At 38.5% G+C, this 18,685-nt stretch overlaps 1 protein-coding gene across 6 annotated transcripts in view; it reads left to right on the forward strand.

The window, feature by feature from the left end:
• Positions 1-18,685, forward strand: part of BLTP3B (bridge-like lipid transfer protein family member 3B) — a 60,236-nt gene that overhangs the window by 38,265 nt on the left and 3,286 nt on the right. For 3 of the 6 annotated variants that reach the window (XM_082043477.1, XM_082043479.1, XM_082043480.1), the window contains exons 14-20: positions 1,584-3,082; positions 3,492-3,667; positions 5,042-5,178; positions 6,990-7,140; positions 13,229-13,485; positions 15,699-15,807; positions 18,411-18,538. In XM_082043477.1, the coding sequence (XP_081899603.1) occupies positions 1,584-3,082; positions 3,492-3,667; positions 5,042-5,178; positions 6,990-7,140; positions 13,229-13,485; positions 15,699-15,807; positions 18,411-18,538 (2,457 nt within the window). Of the gene's footprint in view, positions 1-1,583; positions 3,083-3,491; positions 3,668-5,041; positions 5,179-6,989; positions 7,141-13,228; positions 13,486-15,698; positions 15,808-16,696; positions 18,359-18,410; positions 18,539-18,685 lie in introns of those variants that run through there. The other 3 variants (XM_082043478.1, XR_014183155.1, XM_082043481.1) reach the window with 3 other exon arrangements.

Raw genomic sequence — 18,685 nt, forward strand, 5'->3', positions numbered from 1 at the left:
TAGCAGAAGAAAATTATTTAATATTAATTAATTAATATTTGCACTCTGTATTAATGCAAGGGCCCTCCCTTGTTCCTCTGATTGTGGTATATCAGAACCCTTGTTATTGAATACCTGGAGTAAAGTAGTTCATCTGAAGGCTTATTTCCTTCTCTGAAACAAATTCTCACCATTTTCTGTTTCACACTGGCCCTTGTCTGTAGTTCAGATACACAAGTTCTCTATATGTTTATCTCAAAGGAGTGGTTCTCATTACTGCAGCTGAACATAGGACTTTTAATTCTCTTGACGTCTTCTTTGGAGGAGAAGGATTATTGAGCAGACTTTTTTTTTTCTCTCCCTTTGTTTTTGCATTGGGCATTGGTTTCCAAGGTTCAGAGGTGAACAAAATGAGTTGTTTTGATGGTGCCCACAGAAGAAGTTTCAAGGGTTCTAAAAAGTCAGCATATGCAGAGGTGGTTAACTTCGTAAAGCTCTTGGTGCATATTTAATGGAACTTTAAAAGGATATGGTTTGTACAGAATGAAAACAACTAGTGAGAACTAACAACCAGGCAACTACAAATACAGACTGATCTAATATGAATTAGTGTATCTGAGTAGCCCATTAAGCTACAATGAGATAGAAGTACTCTGAAATCCCTCAAACCTTGATTCATGTTCCTTATTTAATCCCTGTCTTAATTGCATTATTTTTATTCTAGCAAATTATTTTTTTATTACTGGCATGCCTGATGTTTACATATCATATAGTTAATTATTATACAGTTACCTATTTGGTTATTTTTTTCTGAGTCTTTTTACTTATATGAAGAAGTTTCATCACTCTCATCTTCTAAGTGTCTTTAGGATGACTGGTTTACTCTCATGTTTCTGGATTCACATGGCAATATTCTGAGGGAGGGTAGTATCACTGATAATAGCAAAACTAGTGTGGCCAAGGCCCATTTTAGCAACATCAGATAGAGGATTTGGCATAAAGTATGTATTGCCTTTAAAAGTTGCACTACAGATATGCAAGTTAAATCCAGTACACTGAACTGTTTTGTGTTTTAGGAGTTGGAGTGTATTTTTATGATGAAAAAAACTTATAATGATGCTGCGTTAGCACATTTAATTATTTCCTTGTATCTTACCTTAGGAATAAACCACTGTACTACTTAGTGTAGTGAAAAACCCTATTTGACAAATTAGATTGAAAAACAGAGAATTAGAATTTGGAGTTCAAAGTTGTAAATACTTGAAACACTTGAAGAAACTGTCTGCCAGCCTGTTACTGAGGCTTCTCAGCATAATATAGCTGACTTAAATCTAAACCTTTCAGATAAGAAAAGCCTGAGACTCTAAATGTTTTCATGTAAACATTGAGTTTCAGATGTGCCAGCATCCTTCTTAAAAATGAGAGGGAACAAAAATTATAATCCATGAGCCTGATTTATCCCTATTCTGTGTTATTACACTTGACTTCTCATAAAATTATAATTATATTCCTTTATTTTAGCTGTCATGAATATTATTTTATTTGTTGTATACCCTCTTAACCTACATATTTATAACTAGATGAAATATATTTCTCTTTTGCAGTTCATCATCCCATCTGAAAACAAACCTGAAATTCATAAAGATCAACCTCGTGCACTTTCCATTCAAAGTTCAGAGATGATTGCTACGAATACAAGATACTCACCAAACTGCAGGCACTCTGATCTGGAAGCTTTGTTTCAGAACTTTAAAGACTCTGAATTTTTCAGTAGAACTTTCACCACATTTCCTAAGTCCCAGAAGAATTTTAATCTTTTGCATCCAATCTTCCAGAGACATGCTCATGAGCAAGATACTAAAATGCATGATGTTTATAAAGGCTATATCACCCCAAAATTGAATAAATATGCATTAAAGACATCTGCAGCTATGGATGTTTGGGCCTTGCATTTTTCCCAGTTTTGGATAGATTATGAAGGAACGAAAAGTGGGAAAGGCAGACCAATAAGCTTTGTGGACTCATTCCCACTTTCACTTTGGATTTGCCAGCCAGTGAGATTTGCAAAGTCACAAAAAGAGCTTTTATCGCATGATCAGACACCTTGGAACATTCCAAAAAGTGAATCTAGTGATCTTGCTAATAGACTGCAACGTAAAAAACTTCTAAAGGAATATTACAGCACTGAAACGGAGCCTTTAACCAATGGTGTTTCAATCTCAGACACTTCAGGGGTGCTTTCTGAAAGCTCTTCCTCTGATGCAGATGTACATGTTCTAGTCCACGTTCAAAGACACGTCAGCATGCAGATCAATCATTACCAATATCTTTTTTTGCTGCTTCTCCATGAATCCCTTGTATTGCTCCTGGAAAACTTAAGGAACGATGTGGAAGCAGTGACAGGAAAACCTGCACAGCAAACAGATGTCTGCATTGGGATCCTGCTGAAAAGTGCAGAACTGGCCTTACTGCTCCATCCAGTGACTCAGGGAAACCCTTGTAAGTCTCCACATGTGGAAGAAGAAAGTCCCACGGCACCAGAGCTCTCCCCTTTGGGAAACGGGGAAGCTCTTATTTCTGAGAGTAAATTAGTTGGCAATAAGATAGAGCAAGCTGGTATTACTGATTTTGGTTGTGTAAATGACTGCAAGCCTCTGAATGCTGAAGCTAATAAAGGAATTTTGATAGATCCTCTTTTGTTTAAATCAGACAGTAATACGGATTTTCAGAAAGGGATGTCATTTTCAGATGATGCATCGGATAAAGGTTTGGGAGATACGAGTGAAGGAGCAAGCAGTGGACTTTTTAGTAGAAGTGATTCAGAGGAGGTTTGTGGACCTCTAAGTGAAAAAAGTAGCTTTCATCCTAGGGATTCAGCATCCGTTTTAAATAAGAGAGAAGATTCTACTGAATTTTTCATTGATAAAGAGGATGACAAAAGCATATTCTCAAATAAGTTAAATGAACAGGAAAGTACAACTGAAGGTTGTCCTAACCAAGTCACTGACTTGGAAACAGAAACTGCCTTAGAATCTGAAGAGCTTGAAATCAACAAAGAGAAGGTGACTTCAGTTAGGATGTTTGCATCCCAGTCTTCATCAAGGTACAGAAGATCTAATACTAAGTCAATTTTCCTACTGTTTGAAAATATTAATCAGTCTTGTTGGCCACATATTTTAGTAATGGTCAACAGAAGTGAACATCTAGGAGGTTAAAATTTGAAAATCACATGAAGATATAAGTTATGCAGAATGTCACATTCAGTGAAAGCTAAAAGGAACTGGTAGTTATTTTAAACTGTTTACTTTCAGTTTAAATGTTATGAAGTGTGTATGGAGAAAAATATTGACACATAACTACAAGAATGCATGTTTCTTCCATGCTTATCTCCCTTTCTTGCTAAAGGATTATTGAATAATCAGATTTTGTTCTTTTATATTTTTTTAAAGTAACTTCTACGTAATTCCTTTAATTTTAAAGAATAATTTCCCGATGTCTTTATATTTAAAAAGTGCAAAGCCTAAGGAACGCTGCCCGTCCAACCTCCCTGCATTCTCTGTTTCTTACAAGAACATGAAGAGAAGTCCATCACAAGTCTCTCTGGATACCATCTCTATTGACAGTATGATGCTAGAGGATCATTTGATAGAGAGTGATGGAAGTGACAGCCAAAGCTTTCTGGAGAAAGGTACGTAGGCTTAAGAAAATATTTTTAAGCAATATGTGAAAATGTTGATTTTTGCTAAGTAATACTCAAAAGGATTGTAGTGCAGCAAATCCTGGATACTTTATGGCACTATTTTTGTTAGCTTCTCCAGTCAGTAATAGCAAGACTATTCACAGCACATCATTTAAAGGGAAAGCAATATGGTGTGATACTTAATTAGACAGTACTTAATTTTCCCCTCTTGAGGAGAATAAAAGCATTGCAGTGCTATGTCGCAACCCTGAATTAAGCAGAACTGTTCCCTGCTTTGCTTAAAAGCCATTGACTTGGCAGTGTTTGTACTCTGAATCACCGTCGTGCTTGAAGTGGTAAAGGAGCTTTAAGAGTAGATGAAAAAGAAATGGATTTTCACATATACTCGCCATGTGAATTACTAGGCAGATAACTTTGGTAGTCTCCTTGCAGCTCGTTCCTGACGCAGCAGTTCTCAGCTATTGACTAACAGCAGGTGTTGGTCCAGATTTTGCTAATTTATGCATGAGCGTTTGCTCCCAATCTGAGGGAGGAATTCAGGCATATGGTAACTATGTCTATATGGTCTGCAGTATTGTGGACTTATGCAATTGTAATGTTCTAGTAGTGCTCCAGCAAAACCAATTAAATAATTTTCTAATGTCAGGAAATAAGAAAACTTTATTGGTGCCTCTTTTGTGATAAATTCTACTTTGACTAAAGAATGACAGTATTTTTTTCTGTGGGATTTCTTTTTATGCTAGAGCAATAATAATAAGAATGCTTCACTTACAGACCTGTTATATATTTGGATTGCATGTGGTTATGTGGGAGTATGCCATAAAATACGTTTTCCATTTTAAATAACCTTTATGTGTCTTTTTAGCTTGTTAAACAACATTCAACTGCAGGTTAATTCTACATGCTCTCTAGTTGTCAAGGAAACGCTGCCATGATCACTCTAATGAAAATATATATAACTTATTTCTCTAAATATAAACCTGCAAACATTTGCTTTAAAGCCACTGGCAGTGTTTTAGATACATGGATTGGAATCTTTAACCTTTTTTTTTCTTCTGCTGGATCAGTTTTATATTTGATTTGGAAGACTAAAAAAGGCCCTGCACAAGTTTTTAAATGTGTGTAGAGTGCTTTTTTTGGTGTTGTCAGTATACCCTTCCTCACTTGCATAGCATCTGGAATGTGGAACTTTCTGGATTTGCCAGTTCAGTTGTAAATGTTTGTTTAACAGGCTGTTCAACTAATTTTAATAAATTAATTCATGTACACATACAGTAACAGGCATTGACTTTATTCTTAATGCAGGGGTGATTCAGGTTGTGCTCTGCTAACTTTGAGTTTTTTCTGATCTATGTGTGGAAGGTATTACAGCCACAAACTATCAAAGCCCATCAGAAAATGCCCGTGAAGGAGGCACAGTGACTGAAAATGGTGATGGGTCATCTCCAGATGCCATGAGCGCTGCTTCAGAGAATGCCCATGAGACTAGTGAAGAAATGGTAATATTATCAAATCCCATTAGAACATGTTTCAGTAAATTAAACCTTAAAATGGAGCTAAAATGAATGCTTTTAGAGGTGTTTTTTCCAATAGTTTTGGGAGCCTATACATCTAGTGCACTTGGATTAAGTACAAGTGCAGATTATAATCCAAGTTACACTGAGTATTCTGTCTTTATCTCCTCCGCAGCCACTGTTGATAAATAACAGTGGTGTCTTAATGTCAGAAAGTATTTCTGCTTTAGTACATAGCAATATTTTGTAGTTTCACCATGTTCTTTTATGCTCTGTTGAATATATTTAAAATAAGCTTTTTAACGTCATCAAGTATAGATAAAAGGAAACACTGTAATTGACATCTCTTATATGGAGATGTTTCCTTAGCGCTGGGAGCATTCTGTAGTGTTTTCAAATAGGGCCATAACAACTGCCCTACTGGGTCAGATCAGAGCAGGGCCTGTTGCAATAGAACAAGAGGTGGTGGTTTTAAACTAAAAGAGAGGAGATTCAGGCCAGACATGAGGCAATTTTTTACAATGAGGATGGTGAAACACTGGCACAGGTTGCCCAGAGAGGTGGTAGATGCCCCATCCCTTCAAACATTCCAGGCCAGGCTGGACGGGGCTCTGAGCAACGTGATCTAGTTGAAGATGCCGGCGCTCATTGCAGGGGGTTGGACTAGATGGCCTTTGAAGGTCCCTTTGAACCCAAACCATTCTGCGATGTTCTGCTTCTTGTCCATAATTATGTCAAGAGAATTCCCAGCATTTAGAAACGTTTCTAAGAATAGTGCATGTAGAGAGAGGTTCCCTCCCCCAAGACACCATGCAGGGTCCAAAGTGTTCCACGTGCCTATCCACTTATTCCTTGCTGACCCTTGTCCTAATCAGTGCTTCTTAGATTATATTCTTTTATCAGTTAAGGTAATGAAGTAGAAACCTAAGAGTATATGGGCCCAAAGTGTGAATTTACTGAAATCTGTTGTGTGCTTGCTGACGTATTTTCCTTTTTAGTAATGCTAGTCATGTAATACAACCTTTGCTTTAAAATATTGGTGGATCACCTTCGTTAAAAAACAAACAAACAATTTAAAAAGCAGCTCACTTAAATGATTAGTTCTTTTAAAATACATTTCCAATCATCTGTGCATATAGGCAATATGGGCAAAACAGAATTCATTCGGATTGTTACGCAAATGCATGCTAGTTTATTTTTTCTACTTGGAGATTGTAACTAAAAAGTCGTTATAAAAATGAGCTCAGAGTAGTAGCAATGATGATGGACATATATTTTCTTATACCAAAGCTGATTTTTGAAACTGGCTGCTGCTTTTTTTTAAAGCTACTACAGTCCAGTAAGTAAAGAAAAATGGCTGACTGCTGTGCAGATAACTTATATGTAGTAGCCTGTCCTGGATCTTTAACCTGGTCTGAGTTGGCACCAGTTGGCTTGGTTGTGCTTATGAGATGCATGAAGTCAAATGCAACCTTAGAAGATTTCAGGTGTCATGTAGGTCACACGCTTCTTTGTCTTCCTTTTATGACTTTTCTGGCCAATTCTGAATTGGTGTTAGTGGGTTATAAATACAAGTGTCTGTCTTTGGACAGTTAAGCAACCCATTGTCAAGCCAATGGCTACAAAAAGAAAAGAAGAAATGAGAAAGGTTTGTGTTTTTCTGTGAGCAAGGGTTATGGATACAAAGGTTCTTTTCTTTCAGTGGGGGAAAAGGTTTATACAGAACTTAAAAAAACAATAACCACTGTAAATGTAATTTATAATCTCATATTGTTTTATTTTGATGTTGTTGACAGATGTCTGTTGTGGTTTTCCAAATATTTGGTGTTAATGGTGAAATTGACATCAGAGGTGAAGACACAGAAATATGCCTCCAGGTCAACCGAGTGATACCAAATCAACTGGGAAATATCAGTGTTCGACACTATCTTTGCAACAGAACTGTTGGTAAGAACTAACAGTGACATTTCAGTGTTGTGAGATTGGAGTTGGAAACATTTGTTCTAAGTAAATAAAAACACTGTATTAGCCTTATAGCACAAAACCAGTTTTATGTTAATACAATAACATCCTTTGTATGCTGGTTTAGAATATCTGCTCTGAGTTCTTCTCTAATACATTGAAAGGGAAAGAAACAAAAGTAGAACAATTTCTGATAGTACAGGTAAAAAAAGACACACACTGCATTGAATTGTTGTCGTTAGTTTGCTTTTTCTAAATTAAATAAGTTGCATTGTATTATGTTACTATTTTATGAAGATGGAATTCCTTTAGTGTTCTAATGATACTTTATTTAAATGTATCTAGGTTTTAAGAGCTGCTTTTATTCAAGATCTGTTTTTCTAGATTAAGTTAACACCCACAGTTTAAACAGATTTATAATCTGTGGTTTAAGAAAAGTGAAAAATTGCCTCTGTGTCAGGAAATATGAGTTGCAAGAACAGCCTTTTTTTTTAAGCTCAATAGGAACACAGGGTGTAGTTTCATGCCAGATATTTGCACAACTACATCAACCAGTGTGTTGTCAGAGCTGTTCTTGGGCATGAGTACTTAGACATTCTCTGCCAGAAAGCCTAGTTCGCATACTGAGGGTTTTTCCTTGGCACGATGCATTGGCGTGCTGCTTCATGTCACAGTTTGCTTTGCTGCCCTCTGCCAGCCTTCCACATGGATTGCTGGATGCCAGCTCTGTTGCGCTGTAGGGTTTTTTGGGGCAGATCCATGATGCTCCTGCTTCTGGTTCATCTCCTTTCCCAGGAAATAGCTATAGCAGCTGTCGGCTGCCATTTATTTTAAGCCTTGCAGCAATGTGGATTTTCTTTGGGAAGTTGTGCTTGGTTGTGCAACCTCTGATGCTGTAGCTAAAGAACCTGTTTACGGGTAAGGTGAGCAGTTGCCAGCAGCTGCTGCCTGAGCAGCTGTTGTGTGGTGTTGTAGTTGTGTTCAGGCATCTGAAGGCAAGAAGGAGGTCCAGCAGGGAAGACTTATGGCTGACCTTCACTTCATACAGCAGACAAATTGATTTCTGATCATCTGTCATATCCTCTGTAAAAGCAAGAGGGAGCAATAGTAAGAACATGCCACCTTCCTGCTCTCGTGTGGATTTGAAACTAGAACCTGCTTCCTCTGGTTCAGCTGCTTATGAGAGGCTTGTGCATTGGCTCATTTTATGGACAGAAGATTATAATGTGACTGGAATCTACAAATATTGCCAATTCATCTCTCTTCCTTTCTCTTTCTGGTGGGTACCTGGATGGGTGGGCCAACCACACTTCCTTTGTATATCACTGGTCACTCCCATCTGTAAGGTTCATCTTCACTCCACTGATCTTCTCTTGACCGTAGGGCTGTGCTTTCTGTACTGAGTCAGGAATCTGCTGCAGCCTCTGCTGCTCCCCGTCTCCCAAATTTATTCTAAAAGAACAACTAAGGAAAAAAACAGTTAAAAAAAAATAAATCCAGAGGATTGGAAAAGATTGGAAAAAAGCCTGAGAATTACATCAAAAGAAACAATTTAAATGAGTTAGTGGTAACAAAATACAACTAAAAGAACCAGTGAGCAAAAGTGTAAGAAAATATCCCAATAAAAGCAACTGCCCAAGACGTTTAATAAAACTTACTCAAGTGCTGAATTAACAATTGTAACCAGTAAACTGAGGAGTCGTGTAAAGCAATGAATAATCAAGTCATCATTGTAGTCTACAAAGGGGTTCTGGGTAAAAATAACCATTTCAAACCTACTATACTGTTAATGCAGTAAGTATAGAAAGGGAAGCGTGCCTAATAGCTGGAATGAGTTTGAGGGCAATGTGGCAGCTGTGCGATTCCCGGCAGGGCTGGCTACAGGATGATGCCTCTATCAGATCTTGCTTGGCAGCAATAACAGAAGACAGGGGGATGGGGTATGGCAGAGGTACTCTGGGAAGGACAGTGCTTCTAGTGAGACCTTGTTGTGCTTGGAGGAGAAGGGAACAGCAGTGCGCAGCAGCTTCTGAATTGTTTAATGCATTTTTTTACTCCATTCTCTCTTGACTATGCCCCTTCCAGATATCTGCAGGATAACCAAGGTTGGCTTCATGGCTGAGACTGTGTGGTCTTTTCTTCTGCTGTTTTTCTACACTTTGGTGGGTTCTTCTGGCAACGACACAGGCATTCTTTTCTGATCTTGGAAATACTTAGAAAAGATATTGCTTATTTCTTTCTCTGTATTTGTGGGAATAATATATATCCTTGAGTGAGAAATAAAGTTTCCCAAACCAACTGCAGAGACTCATTGGACAGAGTGGTTGTTGTTCTCCTACCTGGAGAGCTGCCCTTCCTCTCACAGACTGTAGCTAATTCTCTTCTCTCTGAGCTAGAGCCACAAAAAGTACCTGATACTTGCAGTGTGTTTTTTTTTTTTGTTTTCTGGGTTTGGTTTGTTGTTGTGTGATAGTTATTTTGGGGGGGACTGTGGTTTTTTTGGGGGGGTGGGGGGAGTTTTTTTAGGGGTGTTGTTTGTGTTGGTTTTAGTTTGGGTTTTGTTTTATTTTTTGTAGGGGAAATGTGTGATCTAGGACTTCTTAAACATTGGAAGGATTGAAGGATGGAGTCACGGCTGATAGTGTTGTGGAAACCTCTATTCACAGAAGTAGCAAAGGGAGAGGTTCTGGTTCACAGCAGAGGCTGAAGAATCTCTTGTTCATTTACAGTTCTTCCCTTTGGTCTTTGCCATCCCAGACTGATGATATATTCATCTACCTTGACTCTGGTGCCAATAGATACATGGATGTGCCCTGACTCCCCTGCTGCGCTAGGTCATCCATGAGAACTGGGCATCGTACAGAAAGACGAATCCAATTAATCTGCTGTCAGGAAAGCCTGTTAATTATTCTGCCAGGCTGCTGTAGCTCCAGGCAATGTCTGTTGTGTGCTGTACGGAAACTGGAAATTACAGGTTTCAGACCTGTACTGTGTTCAGGAGGGGGCAGTATTACTTGAAAAAGTTACTGCCTTTTGCTGTATGTCTGTCTGACTACACTTGGTCTAGAATGGTTGACTGGCATGCATGTTTTCTGAGATGAATATAGGAAGTTAATTATCATTCTTCTCACTCCTTCTCTGACCCCAGTTTTTCGTTGTTTGTTTTTTTTTTTTTTTTTTTTAATTTTAAAAATGCCATATACAAAACAGACACTGATACAGTTCCTCCTGGCTGCTCAGAACCTTCTTCCTGGTGTTATCCTGCTTTCCCAGAGACAATGTGTTTAGTTGCAGTTGGGATCCATGGGCATTGCGTGCATCTGTTTTCTTCACTTTGGTTCCCTCTCAGGGGAAGCACATTGTCCAGAAACACAGTAGGTGTTTAACTTTTCTAGGTGCCATATCAGCAACCCCACTAGGGATGTGGTCCACTTCTCCAGTTGTTAGGAGTCTGGACCAAAGCCAGTTTTACCCCAATGTCCTTTGTCTTCTTGTAGGTTCTTGTTAGGTCCTTTATAAGCCACTGCTGAAGGTTCCAGAGGTAATTTGGAGCAGTCTGGTCTAGAGTTTTGAAAAATAATACATATTGCTTAAGAGAAACTGAGCAGGTAACATTTACTTCCTCCTGCTTCCCAAGGGCAAATAGGAATTCCTCCTAGGTGTAGTGGAGAACTTGCTGTGACTGGTAACCAGCCAGTACTGGGGCTTGACTTGGGCTCTGTCTCTGGCCACTGACTGGGCTGAGTGCATGTGGTACTTATGCAACTTTGCAACCACAGAAAATCTATATCTATCCATAAAGAAAGCTTATGCTCTATGATCTTACCTTGAAAAGGCTTTGAGGATCTAGAGATACGGATCTTGGGGACAAGAAATGGGGACATCGTGAACAACATTGTTGCAAAGACCTGTGGGATACCAACACAAAGCTGCTGTAATTTCAGTGTGGACTCATTGCCTAATCTGTGTAACTTTTATTCACTCAAAGCCAACCTCCCACGTTTCTGAATGAATCTGACCCAGTATAGTGTCAGTGTGACTTAGCAAATTGTCATCTGGTTTCTACAGTTTTGATCTGTGCTTCATCTGGTTCAGTGTATCAAGAACCTAAATTCTTAAATACTAATGCTGTGAACAGTTGTTATAGCATTGCAATAGAAATTAACAATGTATTAATGATATCTTTTAAAAATATGTTCACATGCTGCAAATGTCTTTTCTTTAATGGGATACCTGATTACATATATCTATAGAGACTTGATCTATCAAAAAGCTCACATCACACAAATGTAGTGTGATTAGCAGTGATGCCTTGGAATTTTAACCAGGTGCCATGTAAACCAGATGCATAGTTTCAGAAGGAATACTAATTCTATGCAGTATGGTTTTCCTTTATATACAGGCATCCAGGATAAGCTTTACTAAAGAGAAGTGATGTCGCTTGCAGCCCACCAGTGTTTTGTGGTACATGTCAGATTATTCAGAGCAGGTTATCTCTGAAATGGAGGGGTAAAGCACGCTGCACTCATTGCAGTGCACATTATTACTTACCATTAGGTAGTACACAGCAAAGAAGGCACCACAGAGGAGACCTGCACTTCACAGGATCACAGGATAATTGAGAGTAGAGTAGAGGAGGTGATGACGAGACATATCTAGTCCCATCGTGTTCTCAAAGCAGGGTCAGCTCTGAGATCAGGCCAGGTTGCTGAGGGCTTTGTCCCATCAAGTCTTGTAAAGGACCTCCAGGGGCAGAGACTGCACAACCTCTGGGAAGCCTGCACCACCGCTTCATTTTCCTCATGACTTACATTCCGTTTGAACTTTTCTTGTTGCAATTTGACCTGCTGTCTCTCAGCCTTCTGTTGAGCACCTGGCTCTGTCTTCACAACCTCATCGTAGTTATTGGAAGGCTGCTCATAGATTTTTCTGTGCACCTTCTCTTCAGCTTTCTGGTTATTGCTCATATATGCATAAGCAGAAATCAGGAAAGGGGCAGGTTATAGTAAATTGCATGTGAGTAGTACAGGGAGAGGAGAAAAAACAGTATTAAAGAAACAAAATTAGAAACAGGAAGTCTTACTTCATCTTTAAGTTTTTTATCCCCTTCTTTATTTCCAGTTTCTAAGCTTGTAAACATTGGACTTTCCTGGGGAAACCAGAGTTTAAACAGAGAAATATTTTTTGTTTTAATTCTCTCAAATTTGTTAGATGCTCTGCTAATATAAACTGACATAATTAAGTTCATTTTGCTTGAGGTACTTTGATTTCAGCTGTCTCTCAAGTTTCAAAGTTTGCTTCTTAATATAATTACTGTGAATATGGTTTTGGTCATGCAGATAGTTTTTACAGGTCAGCCATCATAGTGACCAAATGACTTGAGAATCCATGTGATAATTATTTCTGGTTGTGAACCGTCCTTTTTGTACAGCAAATAGATACTGGCCACGCTCTACCCCTGATAATCCAGTTACCTTAAATATTTTATTTTTGGAACTGTTTTCTTGAATGTTGCAGTTGTCTTCACTGGTTAAGATACTGAATCTAACAAGAAACTGCTAGGTTTGTTGGTTTTTTTTAAGGTTCAAATCTACTGCTACCCAAATAATGGAAGCACCACGTGGTCTTGCTCTCTGTTTAACTGCATCACTGTTTATGTTCCTGAGTCAGGAAATTCTGCTTTTCCAAGAGAATCCCTGTTCTTCTAAAGTGTCAAGTGACTTAAAAGTTTTCCTGACTTAAAACTGAAGGAGTTAGTGGAAGAGTATGCAAAATAATTGTTTTTCCGTTGTCAAGGCTTTGAGGAAACGCAGGGTTTTTTGTGAATGGTCCTTTTCTGTTGTCACAGTGAGGTACTATTACTTACATGTGCTGTTTATTTCTCTTTAGTTCTTTGATATACATAGAAATTTGCTCTGAAGTTCTGGATTTGCAACACTGTAATTTGTGGATAATACTTCTAAAGTACTTTTGGAAAATCAGTGAGACAATAGAGGTAGAAGTAATTGCATCATACTTGCTTTTTTTGTACATTGCAGAATTTTCATGGAAATTTGTTTTCCTTTTGCAACAGGTTCTGACTGGAAATCTGTGGCTGGACCAGTTAATTCATCACCTGAGATTAGTCTGAGATGGGAGAATGGGCCTAGTGCTGTCAGACATTCTCTGCTGGCTGTAAAAAACGGTTTTCTTCAGTGTCACGTAGAGAACTTCAGTGCTGAATTTCTAACGTCTTCCCTCACAAACATTCAGCATTTTCTGGAAGATGAAACTGTCGCGGAAGTGATGCCTATGAAGATAAAAGTTTCTAATGCAAGGATTAATTTAAAAGTATGTTAACAATAAGCTATTTGGCTGCTCTAAAGAAATTGTGTTCTTGTTTCTTTGATGATAAATTACTAATCTGGATACAGTTAACTTCAAAGAAACTGCTATCATACTCTGGAAGGTCTTTAGATAACACTAAAACAATTTAAAATCCATAGATTTGGTTAGCTCTGTGGTATGCCTGGGGGGGAATTCTCTGCATGACCAAACTATTTATATGAATTAAATATTTTATACTTTTTTTTTCCTCCTCCTCCCAGTCTCTTTTGTAGTCTAGGAGTTTTATAGGTAAGGTATACCAAGTTCCTTAAGGCACAATGTGGGTTATTCTAGTTGGGTTTTATTGCTTAGCATAGTAATAGTTTTCTAGTTACAAAACACAGATTTTAGAAGTTAATTCTCTTTCCTACTTAAAGGATTGTTCTTGCAGTGAAAGCTCAGCACAAAAGAAGGAAACAAAATCATGGGAATTTCCAGTTCAAACCATGTGGCTGCTGTTTCTTAGAACCCAGATTTCATGTTCTGCCCTACCTGGAAACAGATACTAAAGAATGCAAGCTTTTCTCACCACCATAACTTATTTCATGTTCTGCCCTACCTGGAAACAGATACTAAAGAATGCAAGCTTTTCTCACCACCATAACTTAAAATAGTAATGTTAAGAGGACATTCCTGCTCAAGTCTCCCAGGGGTTTTTCTTTCAAACATTTAAAGGAGGGGCTGAGTTCTGTCTTGCACAACCGTAGAATATAAAGATAAGGACAATTATTTTTTTTTTCTTTTGGTGGGATGTTACAACCAAAAAACCAATCATAAAGATAATTATAACATTGCTTTCAAAATTAATAATCACCCACATAAACTTTGAACAAAGTGAGGACTGGAATAGCAGCTCCAGTTCTGCATCTGGGGCTGAGGCCTTGATTCTGCCAAGATCATTCTAGACTGGAAGGGCAGTTGTTATCTCTACAGTGTTTTACTCAGAGTGCATCAGTGTTCCCTCCCTCTCTGATGCAGCTTTTCCATCCTCTGAGGATCCTTAGGTGCTCATTTAAGGCTGTGTCTACTACAGGAGCAGCACTTTCTGTAAGAGCTGTGGATCTGTTCCTCAGCTTTCAATGTTTCACATATGTGAATGCCCAAATGCAAAAAGGAGAGTCTCTAATGTATAGTCATTTAAGTTTAAAAGCAGAATTGTGCTGGTCAGAAGGCAGACTTAAGCAAAACAGTCTTGAGAAGGCAGCTGTTTGAGGTGGGGAATACAGACTAATAAACTGGCAATAAGAGTGTGCTTGGCAGCAAAAGTAATGAAGTGCTCACTCAGCAGTGCACTCAAGTCACAGTGAAGTTGCTCATGATGTTTGACAAATGGCAGATTTGATTTGTTTCTACAGAGCTTTTGGGTGATAAAGAATGAGAGGCTGTCGTTCAAATTTATAGTACATTGCCTATTCAATGCAGTTTCTTTTTCTTCCACGTGAGCCTTGATGCAGAGTGTTTCATGGCGGGGCAGAATTTAAGAAAAGTTGCTTTATTTTTAACATTTTCTACTGTTATCTCAGTGCTGATTCAAGAAGCTTTGGCAGTTATATCTCAGTTTCCTTGTTCCATGCTTAATGCTGATATGTATAGTTGCTAACTATATTGGCTGTGTTATTCTGCTTGGCAGGGATAATGGACTATAAAGATTTCCTGGAGAGACCCCAAAAGAAGTAATTTATGAAGTTCCTCTTCTGTTGAGTGCAGTAATGTAACTGAACTGCAGCTGGTGTCATCCCAAACTAAATTCTAAAAAGACAAAATCCGCTCCAGAAGGAGAGCTGCACCCTTTCAATATTTAAGTATTAATAGTTTAAGGGAAAATCAGATACTGTATAGTGTGAGCTTCTTATCTCTGACTCTCAGAGCTCCTGAGCTAAAGAATGTCTTCTGTTGGGATATAATCTTATTGAGATGTCTGTAAAAATACTTTGAAGTATTTTAGTCAGACCGTATATACTGAGTTCAGCAGACTTCCTCCAGAGATCAAATTGGGCCTTTAATATGATCCCCTGGAAGAAAAATGGAGCAAAAGTTTAGTGGAGATCCCATTAGAAAACTCTACTCTGAAATGTTCCCTTTCAAGTTTCTTTAAATCCACTTATGTTTAATTGAACATCTTAATTAGCTGTTTTGATTTTCTGGTACACTCATTTTGGAATACTTTTATTTTTTAGGATGACAGTCCACGTGAAAATCTCAAGCCATCTGAGCTGATACCCATAAAACTACATATTGACATACTCTGGATAGAACGAAATGATGATGGCGCTTTTCTCATTAGAGGTTTGTATGTTCCTGCACCTTGATATCTCAATATTATAACCTAATTAGTATTAATAATGTTTTTTCCTTTGTGCAGACGTGTGGCTAATAAGGAAAAGACAATAGATGATAATTTATATAAGTTGTGTTGCCATATACCTTAACTCTAAGTGTAGTCCCATAGAGGAAAATTACTTTTTTGAATAGTGCATTGGCTGTGATAACAACCCACAGCTGAATTAATCTGAGAGAAATAAAAACACGCATATAACTTCATCAGGGTGCGCTTCATCAGTGCATATCACTTCATCATGATAAGTCTAAGGGTCCTTCGATTGACTACAAACCAAACAAAAAGTTGCCTTTCTTTACAGATTACCAAGGTGGTTACCTGTTGTCTTTGCGTTCTTGTGTTACAGGTAGTAATAGACCGTATTGTAAAACAAAAGACTATTTGAGAAGTACTAGCAGCAGTTTTCAGTTCTGTGTATTATGGTGGTGTCCTGGCAGCTCATGGCTGGGATTGCACTGAGACTTGTAGTTTGAACAATGATTTAACTTCGTACTTTTCATGAAACATGTATACACTTAAGCATTTTTTTTCCTATAAGAATAGGCAAATAATAGTTGTAACACGGCAATAAATTTTAGAGCTGGAACTTTGCTGTTGTCTTTCACAGATGTCAAAGAATCATAGAGTAATCTAGGCTGGAAGAAGCCTCTAGAGGTTGTCTGGTCCTACTGCTTGCTCAAAGCAGGGGCGGATTAGATCAAGTTGCCCTGTCCACTTGAGTTTTAAGCATCAACAAGGCAATACCACAACCTGCCTTAAATAATCTGTCCCGGTGTTTGACCACCCTTATACTTAATTTTTTTTGGTAATGTCTAAGTGGAATCTCCTTTGTTGCAGCTTGTGTCTGTTGCCTCCTGTCCTGCCACCTCAAGACAGAGGTGCTTGAGCACTTTCCAAGCACCTCAGGGAAGTCTGGTCCGTCTTCTCTGTACCTTCCACGAGTTAGACAAAGGCAGCAGTGAGATCACCCCAGAGCCTTCTCATCTTCAGATTTAACACAAGTGTCTCCCTGAACCCCTCATTTGTACATCATTTGCTCCTGGCCATGATTATCTCTGTGGTCTCTGCTGTTGGTGTCTTTTCCACACTACGGAATCCAAAACCAGATCCAGTATTCCAGATACGGTCTCAAGGAGAACAGTAACTTCCCTCATCTTGCTGGCCATGCCCTTGGTAGTTCAGCCTGTGCGTGCCTGGTCTCTGCTGTGAGCTCAGGGCTGACTCATGATAAATCCTCTTGTTCACCAAGGCCTACAGGTCGTTTCCTGCAATGTTGCTTTCTGTCCAGTTGGTCCCCAATCTGTCGTAGAGGGAGACTTCACGCTGCCTTCAGCTGAACTTCATGAGGCTCCAGTCATCTAATTTCTCCAGCCTGTCCGGGTTCCTCTGAAAACCAGCCTTGCGCCTCAGTGTGCAGCGCCCTGCACAAAACTGCAGAGGGTGATCCCACCCTTTCATCCAGGTCCTGAATATAGTAATCCAACAATTTGCAAGGTATTGGATGACTTGAGGAAGAGGAGGCTGCAGGGTGGTCTTAATGCCCCTTTCCCCTACCTCATGGGAAGGTGTAGCAAAGATGGACTGGATTTCTGAGAGGTATCCTGTGGCATAATTTGCTTCTGTTTTAATTTCTCCATGTTATCTAAGACATTGTTTGAGTGTTTAAAGATGTTCAATGCATTTTGGCCATCTTTTTATACTAGACATTGGAACAAATAGTAATTTAGTGAGAAAATACAGTTTTTAAGGTTTCTTTCTGGTCATAATTTTTTCCCCTTTTTGCTGAAGTGCTTTGATCCCTGTTCGTATCGTGGACTCCTCAGGTCCACTGACTTCAAAGGCAGAGGTCAATGCTATTTGCACTGCAGTGATTTAGGCATCTGCAGTGCTACATGTTTGAGTCCCCTTGTGTGTGGTAGGAGGAGGGGTTAATGAACAGAAAACTCTTGTTTAGAACAAAATGTTTTAAAAGCACAGAAAAACAGAGTATTTTTTTAGACTATTGAGAACCACGGCCCTCATTTTTCCCTTGGTGTACAGCAATATATTTGAACAGATGTTACAGGGCACTTCAATTATAAATGCTTGAAAGTTTCTTTAATGCCAAGTCATTGAAATTATTTTCCAGTTTAAAAACTTGATCCTGCAGGTTTATTTCACTGTGTCTTCAAATGTAAATGCAGTCTTCAGATGAGATTTGGACATGGACACAGTATATTAATAGCAATATTAATAGTTCTCAAACGTAATTCTTTAGAATGCATATTCTGTAGGGGTGATATTGGTCAGTATAAAAATGCGGTAATTTTCTTGAAGCTGGAAGCTAGATATTGCTTCTTCTCATACCTCTTTTACTTCTTTCCTCTTCCAAAAGAGTACATGACTTTGAATTATATTTTTATTCTTAAATTTTATTTTGGGAGATAAATATGAATGCACTTAATATTACAAGTATATTTGTTTAGGTGGTTTTAATTTTGTGCTGATGAGAATCAAACTTAAACATGACAAAAAGAACTTAAGCACTATTAAGTATCTTTCTGTGATATAGACAATCAAAGAGTAAACGATGTGTCAAAGATGAAGAATTCAAGTAGTGTGACTGGGACTGTTGGACATAAAACAGTGGACCAAGCCACGCAGACTCCTTGTGAATTTCCCAGACCTTCTAAAAATGAGGTATTTAGAATTGCTTTTGACTTTTTCCTCCCCTCAAATTTATGCTACAGTCCTTAATCATCATAATTGTTAGATTATCTAGAGTTGGGCTTGAGGGTTACGTCTGTTTAGAAATCTGTTCAAGATGGAAAATATGAATTATGGATG

This window comes from Streptopelia decaocto, assembly GCF_964273445.1.
Source record: "Streptopelia decaocto genome assembly, chromosome: 1".
NCBI lineage: Eukaryota > Metazoa > Chordata > Aves > Columbiformes > Columbidae > Streptopelia > Streptopelia decaocto.